Source organism: Silurus meridionalis, chromosome 26 (assembly GCF_014805685.1).
Source record: "Silurus meridionalis isolate SWU-2019-XX chromosome 26, ASM1480568v1, whole genome shotgun sequence".
In the NCBI taxonomy this organism is placed as follows: domain Eukaryota; kingdom Metazoa; phylum Chordata; class Actinopteri; order Siluriformes; family Siluridae; genus Silurus; species Silurus meridionalis.
In genome coordinates, this window is record NC_060909.1 from 6175765 (window position 1) to 6188100 (window position 12336).

Here is a 12336-nt window from a genome sequence, read left to right on the forward strand (position 1 = left end):
ACGTGCTTCCTCTGAGACACGTGAAGCCAAACATTTGCATCTTTTCACAGGTGCTGATGCTGAAACACATCTTGACTCAATCAGAGGAAAGTGCTATCCCCCTCTTTCTACATACATACACCATAACTACCAAGAAGCAAAGTCAAATCTTCTTTTTTAATTCATTGTCTGCAAAACAAAACATCATTACATGTTTTTTTTAAATCCCAACACCAATCAGAAGTCTTGATTGATCAGCAAAATATTTTGTGTGCATCACCCACAGCTGCAAAACTGTTACTGCTTTTGAAAACCTAACAACCTGTGTTCTAATTAACGATGGCTAATATAACGTATTATGATGAAGTATGAAATTTTTACTTCTTAAGCACAATTATTGATTTTTAAATAATGCCCAAGGCAAATTTACCTAATCTGGCATGTTATTAACATTTATTACAATCTATAATCTATAGTCTATATTGAGTCCCTGGTGGTCTAGTGGTTAGGATGCGGCGCTCTCACCGCTGCGGCCCGGGTTCGATCCGCGGTCAGGGAACCAACCCCAGCCACTCTTAGTGCCGGTCCCAAGCCCAGATAAATAAGGGAGGGTTGCATTAGGAAGGGCATCCTGCATAAAAACATGTGCCAAATCAAACATGCGGATGATCCGCTGTGGCGACCCCTAATGGGAGAAGCGGAAAGAAAGTTTAATCTTCTTTTAATTTTATATCTTGTATATATTTGACCATTTGCTGTTATATTTACAAAAATTTTTTAGAAATAATTTAGAATTTATTTAGCAATATAATGTATTTAAGATGTTGTTTTGTATGTAAAAGTGTCCAGCATTCTAGTTCTTATGCATTCTAGGTTTTTTTCCTTCTTCTTCTTCTTTTTATAACTTGATATAAAATCATCATCATCATCATCATCATCACTCTGACCATAAAGTTAAAAAAAAACTTTAATCATCTTAATTCAGTTTAAATAAAAGCTGTAAAATATTAAGTTCTGGGGATGAAAAACTTGTCATTGTACCCTTGAAGTTTTTTCCTCTTTTCTTTTGATGAAATTAAGGTTAAATGATAAAGGACATATTTGCAGACATTCACAATACTTTCCCCCAATTACTTTCATTTCATTTCCTCACTGACTTTTATTTTCATCAATACTCATTTCCCAATTAAATTAATTCCTATTTTTATCCCAAAATGAATCAAGCTTGAAATCACAAATTAAAATGAAACCAAAACAAGAGCATATAAAATAGAACAAAAGGTGATAATAAAGATCAGTGCTGTCATTAATCTGCATCAGTGAGTGAAAGACTGTGTGTATGCTCTACAACTGTGTTCGGTAATTAATATAATGTCGTCTTTATTGAGAAATTATCACACTCCGTTAAGAAGATTACAAGTGGATACATGTGAATAATATTTAGTATTTATTTGAATATACTGCTTTCACTTACCTTCATTCCATCTTGTCAAACTTCTTCAATCCTAAATTGTGAGATGACGATTACAGTCTCGAAGAAGAAACAAATTTTTTTATTATTAATTTGATCATATTCATTTCTTAATAAAAAAACCTCAGGTGCTGCCGTACTCTACATCATAGAATCTGCCATCTTTAAGGGCATTTTAATTCAAACCCAAAAAGAAGCAATAAAATGTCACAATTCAGTGAAAATGTGAGTAAATAAAGAGTGAGCATGCACAGACTGTGTTTTTTCTAGTTCTGGAAAAAAAAAACACAAAAGTATGCTTTGCTCTGGAGCTTTGCTAAGTGCTCTGTTATGCCTCACTGGACCAGGGTGAGGGTGGGGTGGGGGTATAATTTAACCCCTCATTTATTCTCAATAAAGCCAGAAGAGGGCAACAAATATACTGTGGGTATATAAGTAGCAAAAGCATCTACACTGTACTGTATTGTAATCATTAAAGGTGTGTGGGTTTGACTGCAACGTGTTTGGACTTACTGTTATATGTTTTTTACAGCAAGACATGACAAACTGACTTCAAATGTCACAAGTGTTAACATAAGATATAAAAAAAAGTTATCTGATGAGTTTGATTGAAAAAGTCAATCAATTACTTGAAAAACTATTTCTGGAAAAAGGACCTTTACTTTATAGTGTAGTGTACAAAAAATAAAAAAAACACATGTAGTGCTGCAAGTCATCTGAACTGGATGTAGGTATTTGAGTATACTGTTCAACTGCTTTTTAATATTCTTATAGTACCAGTCAAATGTTTCAACACACTTTCTCCTTCAGAGCTTTTTTTTTCTTCTTCTGCAATATACATTAATACAGAACATATCCAAACTATAAAAACTATTAAATCTTTATATTTTTGGATTCTTCAAAGTAGCCACTTTTTGCTTTAATGACAGATTTGCACTCTGTTGGATTTCTTTCAGTCAGATTCATGAGGTAGTCACCTGGAATGGTCCAACATTATTAAGGAGTTCACAGAGGTGTTGAGTGCTTGTTGGCTGCTTTTCCTTTCTCCAGTCTAACTAATGCAACACTTCATTACTCTGCTTCTTTATATATATATATATATATATATATATATATATATATATATATATATATATATGTATATATATATATATATATATATATGTGTGTGAATTTCTTCCATTAAACATAATGCACAAATGTCTTATCTCTTATTTGAATTTATTTTCTTTCTTCATTTATCCTGTTTTCACACTTCCCCGCCCCAGCCTCAGTTTCCCTGTAGATAATAAACACAGTTTCATATCATCATTAATATATTTTTTTACTTAAGATTTTATTCACAATTCTTAAAGTTGGGCATTTGGATTGTACACACATTACGCAGCTGTATAATATTAGAAAGAAACTGGTGCGTGCTTCACTCCTTTTACAACCTCGTGTGGAAACACATCACCACCTGAATCAACAGCAAGACCTGCTCATGCTCAGGTGCGAGTGACGTCATCAGGGGGCAGGTTGTAACTCCACGTTAAACAGACACGGAAGTCCTGCCCTGCTGATGGTCACTGATTGGCTACAGCTTGTATTTCTCCTCTCGCTCATTGGCTCAGTGTTGTGTCCGCGTCAGGTGGAAGAAAAAGGAAAAAAATTGCAGTCTGTGGTTTGATGTAGAAAAGCGCGTTCACGTTGGACGAGGCCGTGCACCGTGAAAAGTCCGTTCCTGGACTTTATTCAACTCTCCAGCTTTACCTGAACTTTTAATCAGAGACAGACAGAGGAGCAGCAAGCATGAAGAGCCTGAAGTACCGGCTGAAGAGGCACGAAGTCACCATCACAGTAAGTTTAAGTTGGTTTTGGGAAAGTTTCCGTGTCGGGGATTACACGCGCGCGGAGGCGGACAGAGGCGCGCGCTCTGTACAAAACCGATTTGATGCGTTTCTTGATTAATTCGGTTTCGGTTTCAGGGACAGTGTTGGGAACTGAGTTTCGGGGTTTAGTGGAAAATCCGCTTATATGATGACCTCATTATACTGCCTGTGTATTTATTACACTGATACCTCATGCATGTTATTACACAAACAAACAATTAAAACCACACAAAACAATTGAACTCAGTATAAATAAAAAATAATTACCCTAGTATTTGGTTACTTATATTAAAAAAAATATATATTACTATATTATTATTTAAATAAGGATTTGGTTAATTGCATATGCATCAGTTTGCGCACCTAAATAAAATACAAACAAAACCGCTTATAATGTTAGTTGTGATATCAGTTGTTGTTTTCTAAACAAATAAACATCCATATATGATAATGCAATGAAATAAAAAAAAAAAAAAAAACATTGCTATTTTTAAGTCATTTTGAGAATTGACTGTGTTTATTGGGAAGTGGGGGCTCAGGGGTGAAGGTGTTGGTCTTTGTATAAATGTAATAATTATTTTAATCTCATGTAAAGCCATAAACAAATCCAGCGATTTTGTAACTGGTTTTATAACCTGCTTCTAATTGGAGATGGAAGAAAACAACACATTTTACAGTTTGATCCAAAAATATGATTGATTGTGACATCTTGTTGTTTCTACCTGTTGTGCCTTGCCCCGAAAAAATGACTGTTTCTGGCATTGAAATTTCTTTTCATATTTCACACACTTAAATATCCAACAATTTCAATCAACCCTTTTTTTTTTTTTTTTTTATGTTGGTTCGTTCATAATTTAGTCTCGGGGATGCAAAAGTTAGTATCCCCACGTCTCTTTGGATGGAAACATACCTGTATTTACATTGCAAATGAAACACGGTTGTATCTGAAAACAAAGGTATCAATCCAGATAATATGGAAAAAGAACAAGTAAATAGGACCATTGTCAAACTTTCAGTTTATCAAAGATTTTTAGGAAGATTGTGTATAACCTGGAATTATGAGAGAAATGTAAGGGCTGGGTGTATGTTTTGGCTGAATATGTACAGTACCAAACTCTTGAGCTGACATTATTTAGATTAAAAACCAAAACCAAAACAATAAATATGTTGCTATGGCTTGCTAGTTCACAACTCCAGTATCCTGAGCTGAGATTCGTGTCTAAATTTTCCATGTTCTGTGTGAATTTGTGGGAAAACCAGTTCCTCTGCTCCTGAAAACGTGGTTGGGGAATATGCCTGTGTGAAGGAAACCAAAGAACAGGAGCAGATTTGGACTTAAACACAGCTCAGGGCTGTGCCGGCCTGGTGCTTGTGCTCCTCTTCCATTTACATGTGAATGAATGCCTGAGCCTAGCTTTGTGTTTCGGGGAAGAAGGCCACTTACTGAAAGGCCTTTTGTCATGCTTGTGCTTTGAATGGGGGTGAAAAAGCTCTTCAGAGCCACAGAGAGCCACAGTGATGTGTAATGCCGGCTTTATCAGTGTTTCTCAGCCCTTCTGGGATTTATTCAACACGCAGCACCTCTTCTTAAAAAGCGCTATCTTGTGGGATTGGAAGATGATTTCTGTTCATGATTCACCCTGGGAAGTGGCAAATGAGCCATCAAGTGTCCTGAACATACACAAACACACACATGAATTAAACTTAAAGACAAAAAATTTGATTTGGAACCGCTGACAAAGCAGTTAAACATCTGGAGATACAAAGTAATTCTATATGCAGGTGTGTGATTTGCTTCTCTTATTTCTGAGGAAAATATAACATCCAGCTATGCCACAATACATGTGATGTGTGTGTGCAACAATCATTTCCCAAAAGTGTATTGTTGCCAACTCCTCTGCTATAATGACACACTGTGTGGGCTCGTCAAATCGCTTAATTTACACATTTTGCTGTTTACTGGTCTTTTACGTGATATCACAAAAAATTCAGAGATGTGATCTATTCAGCAGTGGTGGATGAGGTACACAAACCATGTATTTGAGTTAAAGTAGAGATCCACTCGATAAAATATGACTCCAGTAAAAGTGTCCCTTTAAACCTTCACTTGAGTAAAAGTACAAAAGTGTTTGCCTTCAAATTTACTTGAGTATCCAAAGTACTATGATTTATTATGGCTCTAATCTTCCTATTATAATTTTTGTCACAAGACTTTCGCTTAATCAACTCGGTTTATGTGAAAAGACACTAATGTTACTCTCGGCACAGCGATCTATTAATAGAATGATATTAATGAGGCAAACACAGATTGATATGCAGTACAAATATCATGAGCCCAAAACCTCCTTTTCAACTACTTAAAAGAAAAACAGTGCAATTAAGGCCAAAGGTTTTGTGGCAAGTTAGAGTCAGTAGTTTCTTTTATTAGGAGTTTCATTCCTTTTTAATAATTTATTCCTCTCAAAATGTTTGCTTAAGTAAAAAGTACGATATTCGACTTGCCGTAAAGTAAAAGTCTAACCAAAAAGAAATACTTCAGTAAAGGACAGATGTGCAAAAAAGCTACTTAAGTACAGTAATGAATTACATGTACTTCTTTATTGTCCAACACTGACAATCAGTACTATAATTCTCAGCGTAATAAACAATCGCTGTATCTCCTTCTTCTTTCTAAACTGCTTTAGCATAGATGGGATGAGTTTATTCCAGGTTATTGGATTTCAGGTTGATTATAATTGTTTATTCTAGCATATGACTGCTTAGTGTTTGTTTTCGGAAAACTAACCATCGAATGATATTGTAGTATATGTAAGTATTTTGGCTTTATACCTTTATTTGACATTATAACAGACCCTTGAATGAATCTGTCAATCCGTCCTGCTCTTCTGATTAGATTTATTAATCTCCTGTTCTTCCAATGTCAAAAGCATCGAGACAAAATTATACCAATTACATTACTGAGTAATTTTCTTTTTCTTTCCATACTAGTGGATTGTTATATATAGGTAGCTGTAAGTGAAGCTGCAGTCAGTGTATGGGGTTGATGACTGTATGTACTATAAAGGAGTAAGTTTACACGTATTACTTAAATTCTTCATACTAATAAATGCTACATTATAAAACTCCACATGAGCTTCCTGGCTAATAAATATCTAGTTTCGTATTAAATGACGATAAATCTATATGTTGTGAAAGCAGTTACACAAATTATTCCTATTGTTTTACGGCCCATTTTATATAAAGGGCATTGTTAGTTATTTGATAGCCGTGTTTGTTTATTATATATTTAGCCTGTAGAGACTTTTGAGCGGAACACGTTACTTGGATGTCAGCGACACCTCCAGTTTACCAGATACATAGCAGACGTCCAGTGATTTTTAACAGCAAGCAAAAAACTTGTTTGCATGAAATGTCTAAAAGCTTTTTCTAGCCAATAGAAATGGTTCTGTTTATAGGTAATTAGGAGGCATAATCGGTCCAGGGGAATGTAGTGCTCATTTAGTCTCAGTGAAGCTGACAAGCTGACTAAAAATTTTACAGCACGAACATGCAGAGTTTATAATAATTTTATCATGAAACTGGCTAGTAAAAATGTAATGTTCTTTTTGAGAAGTCACCTGTTGGAGATGCTTAGCTAGGTAATTTTTTAAAGCTAACAAATGACATCATGGCATCTGGTTTGGTGTGTTTTATTATAACCTGAACATCCTTAAAAAAACGTTTTAAGCATTAAGTGACCATGATTATATTATACAGTGTGTGTGTGTGTATATATTATATTATATACACACTGTATATATTATATTAATCATGGTCACGTGACGCTTACAACTTTTATATAATTCAAACTCATTCAAAGAGTTTTCTTTATTTTCATAACTATGAAAATTGTAGAGTCACACTGAAGGCATCAAAACTATGAATTAACACGTGGAATTATATACATAACAAAAAAGTGTGAAACAACTGAAAATATGTCATATTGTAGGTTCTTCAAAGTAGCCACCTTTTGCTTAGATTACTGCTTTGCACACTCTTGGCATTCTCTTGATGCCTACTTTGAAGAACCTACAATATGACATATTTTCAGTTCACTTTTTTGTTATGTATATAATTCCACATGTGTTAATTCATTGTTTTGATGCCTTCAATGTGAATCTACAATTTTCATAGTCATGAAAATAAAGAAAACTGTTTGAATGAACAGGTGTGTCCAACCTTTTTTGGTCTGTACTGTATATATAATATATACACAGTACAGACCAAAGTTTGACACACAAGGTGTGTCCAAACTTTTGGTCTGTACTGTATATATCTAGTATATATTAATATACTATATAACTAAATAATATAAAACATTAATTTCAAGATAATTATTTTTTTATCTTGAGCTACATTTCAACTCAAATGTCTTTCTGCAGCCAGATTATACACACGTCTCTTTTTGTTCAGTGTGAGCAAAGGCATGTGTGTGATATAAAGCCTCCGTGTGCTCCATGTGACACAAGCCAGAAAGCCCCTGCTGCCCTGTAAGAATAAAAATGACTTATTTTTTACATTGATTAATTGAGGATGCATAGGCCAGCGGAAAGGACATGGATGATATCGTTTTCTGCTTCTGGATTTTTGCTTAATAAAAAGGAATTAGTGAGTGAGTGAGTGAGTGAGTAAATGAGTGAGTAATCTCTGGTGTTCATGGATTAGTGACTATTCAGCATTGCACACACATCATGCAAGAGTGGCTACTGAGTAAACAACAGCTGCTGTAATTTTCTTCTTCTATATTGGATGTGCTGTGTGAATGCGTTATTGGAGAGTGTTTCTTATCAAAAACATTGTTTATTCATTAAAACCCGATTGTAATTGTTTTGTTCTCCAGAAGTAGCTCTGAGAGCAGTGCTATCAGCAAGGCAAATCCCAGGTTTATATCTACACACATCTATTATGCCAGAGTTAGAAAAAAGTGATCATTCCCAGGGACTTCTTTGTCGGTTGTCCCACACGAGATCTCGCCTGAAAAACAAAAAAAAATATGATGTTATGGTCAACATTTCTGTAAGGAGTCTCCAGCGTCAGCGCTTATAAAAGCCACCAGAAAGTCTTCAGAACTGTGACTTTTTCCATGTTCAAGTTTTTCTTTGTAATATATTTTTGCCTCATGGATATTAAACAACATTTAAAGTAACTGTCAATGTTTAAAAAGCATGATTTGATGTTTCTTATAATAAAACAAAAGAGCAAATATTTTGCAAATTGCTTTGGTGTTCGAGGACTGTGCTGTTTTTTAATAAATAAATGAATAAACAAATAAAAAAATAAATAACAACAAACTTGGGGGTGGTAAGTCTGTCTCTTTCATGATGGGCTTCGTTACACCATTCAGGGACTGATTTATATAGCAATACACACGTTTTATTCCTTACACATTTATCATGTATCAAGCATGCATGAAGGTTATCAATCATCTACATTTCAGTAGTAACTTAAGGACACCGGACACTGATTGGGACAGTCTGACACCTGGCATGTCCAGAGCAGAAAATCCTGCTATTGGTAAGAGCCAGTCAACATCTACAGAAGTGAACTAGGTCACTCACAGAGCAGAATTTCCCTGTATCTCAGTGAGTGCTGTTTTAGCCTTCGGCAAGCACAGTACATATTGTGTAATAATCTCTGAACCTTCTTCAGGCTTTAAACATTTGTGTAAAACTAGCCTGACAGGGTGCTGTGTAATATTTCAGCATTCCAGTGTCAGATAGAGGAGATCTGCTCGTGAATCTCCCGAGAGCATTTAAGCTCGGAGTGTATTTCACATAATATCTGAGAGTCTGGCTTCAGCGTGATCAGTTTCATCTTAACAAAGTAATTAAAGCAATTAGCAGATCATAAAGCGAGATTATGTCACGCTTGTCCCTTTCCTGCCTTCCCATTTGCATTGAGAATTCTGAGCACAAACATGATCAAGGTTATTTTTGCATTAATTAATGGCCATCAAGTATATTTTTAACCATGGTGTCCATTTTAATCCAGCTGGGAAACCATGACTTGGGTAGTACCTTGTGTGAACTGAAGCATACACTGTGGGTTGAGAAAGAAAAGACTTCCAAAGTCATGTGTGCGTTAGGAATTGCACTTCCATGCTCATTTGGTTTTTAAACGAACGCCCTAAAGGGATATTGCGTAAAAACATTTAGAGCCTAAACTCTATCGATTACATTGAGTTTTAACAAATGACTCTGTAATGAGAAAGAGACAAACATGTTTACTGTAACTAGGACATGAATCAAGCAAATGTAAAAATTCATGCAAAATACAACAAAGTAAAAAAAAAAAAAAAAGTATTTCTGTGCCAAATACACAACTTTTGGATTCTTACAGTATATGTTTTAGTTTTTGACATCATGAAGGGCGGAAATCCTTGTATGGGCGTTTCCCCTGGAAGAGCATGCACACACAGACCAGAGCAACAGGATGCTCATCACTGTGCTTCATTCTGTAACGGAAATAATCAACAGTTCTGCACAGGACGAGAATTTCTCATAAAAGTGTGTTTTTGGATGTGAGGGAAGGAGAACCTTGTTAATTATTTACCAGTATAAACACGTCCTTCTGTAGTCGTTGTCGATGCTGTTGTTCTTGGTGTATAATTAGATAATCAGAAATGTACGGCTGGATCTGATTGGTAGCTATAGTTTATTTTAAACTATAAAGTTTTTGTTTCCGTTTCATTTACAGCACTGTCAGAACTCGTAGACAATGGCTACGCAAAAGCTGCACATGCTTGTCACTCTTTAGCTCCGCCCACAGCACGCCTCTGGGAGCTCAACTGTTTTCGGAGAGAAGCTTAAAGCTGTATCTTTCTTTAATAAATCTGATCGAACTAAAGACTCTTTGAGATATGAAGATACAGTACTACTCTACAGGTACTGAAGATTAGCATAAGATTGGTCAAAACTGTGTGTGTTACGACCCCTTTAATATAAAAACAATTAGTAATGCACATTTACAGTCATTTTGTCTTAGACAGCTCAAAAGTATTTCTAAATTTCTTACATACATTTTCCTCCATCACCCGATCGCCTCATACTTTGGAATTATGGAACTTTTGGCTATAACATAATTACAGTACTTCTATTACTATTCCAATTATACCTTCAAACAGCAGTTTACATGACAGTTCTTTTCCTTATTGCTTATTTCCTTATTTTGTTTGGCTTTTATATAAACTTCATAGACATGCTCTATTAAGATGTGGCAAGAAAGTACATTCTCAAGTGACATTGACTGACGCACATTATTTTATTACAAACAATTGTAAAGCACACTCAATTCTAGTTCGGACATCTAGACAGTCGATTAATCCGTTATCAGCAAATAGGATCCAAACTAGCTATCGGTATTGGTAAAATTCACTATTAATTAACCTCTAATAAAGTCTATATGTAAAACAATAGTGAGGCTACAAGTATAACTCGCACTCGCAGTTGCTGAAAATTGAGTGGTTGTGTAGCTTAGAAAACTGTGTGAACGGTCAATTGCTGATTACACCAAAGGTATGTTTAAGTGAAAAATGTTTGTAGTGAATGTAGTGAAAAAGCTTCTCTGCGTAGCTGAGCGTGTGTGAGACCCCACGCTGAGTGCTGGAAAACTGTAATAGTGGACAGAATGTTATCCTATCTTGAGTAAGTGTCTGGATATTCTAGGCGGTGGGAGTGTGATTGAGGTGAAAGCCGTTCCATGGCTGCGGGCTGCAAGTCATAACTCAATCAACGAAATCTTACAGAGCATATGATTATATTTTTTACGCAGCTCTTAAAGTGACTCAAAACAAACAAGTCCCAACAGACTCGAGACTGTTCCGAACCCTAACTCAAGTCATTTCCATTTTTTTTATTCTGTTCAATTGAATTATTTTAATTTGGTTGCTTTAAATAATAAATATTTAAATTAGTCTGAGTGTTTGTGTGGTAGTTTAAAGTGATTTATTCAATCGAAATAGGTGTTGAGTAAGAGCCGTCTGTTTGTTCCCACTCCAGATAATCTGAAACTGGTTTTACTAGGAACATGGTGTTTACTAGCTCACTTTGCCATGCATTATTTTTGTGATTGTAATAGAAACACGCAAAAAAAAAAAAAAAAAAAAAACGACACAGGGTGTGACAGCTATGTGTGGCATTATTATAATTTTTTTTTCAATGCAAATGCTGCAGATGAACTGGCTTAATTATATGTTTGACATACAATAAAGCTGTAACAAACAATGACTTTTCCTTTTCCTCATTCAGTGAATGTTTCATATAAGCACCATACAGATAATGCAATTCAGCAACGCACCAGCAAATGATGTTCACCATGGGACAAGCCGATTTTGTAGTTTAAAACGTGCCTTTAACAGTAACATGACCTTACCTGTTCTTCATGGATCCTTCTTGATCCGTTGTTTGGTCTGCATCAGTTGTGGAAGCTGTCCACGTTCATTTGAGTAATCTGATTGGTTCTAACGTTATTTCCTGTTTCTAGTTTCATGATATGCTGATTATTGTGGTTATTGATGTGGAAAAACCAGACTTTTAAAGTTCTAGATGGAGAACTAAAAATAATTTGTCTTTGTGGTTGCATCTACCGAGAACATTCCTGTATAATGAAATGCCAACATCATTCGATAAACATTGCTCTGCTCAGATTGAGTTTCAGTACCTCAAGAATATAATAAAAAAAAAAACACATTTGTCAATATGCAAATTTACCTACAAAATTATGTGATTGTAAATTTGGTGTGAAAGCTAGATTAGGGCTTTTTGTGCAGGCCACCTGAGTTCTTCCTCTCCAGGATTCACAAACTATGTCCTTATGGAGCTTGCTTTGTCCACAGAAACAGTCATGCTGGATCAGGTTTGTGCTTTTTAGTTCTGTTGAAGGGAAATATTGCATTCTAGAGAATACAGAGACTTCCTTTGGATTGGTGTGTGTTGTTACATCAGTTTGGGAAATGTGGGTTTGATGTTCAGGTATCCA

General features: G+C 35.3%; 1 protein-coding gene across 2 annotated transcripts in view; it reads left to right on the forward strand.

Moving 5' to 3' along the window:
* The first annotated feature begins 3119 nt into the window (after window positions 1-3119).
* Window positions 3120-12336, forward strand: part of uacab (uveal autoantigen with coiled-coil domains and ankyrin repeats b) — a 54390-nt gene continuing 45173 nt past the window's right edge. For both annotated transcript variants that reach the window (XM_046840417.1, XM_046840420.1), the window contains exon 1: window positions 3120-3289. In XM_046840417.1, coding sequence (XP_046696373.1) covers window positions 3242-3289 — 48 coding nt within the window. In that variant the 5' untranslated portion in view covers window positions 3120-3241. The remainder of the gene's footprint in view (window positions 3290-12336) is intronic.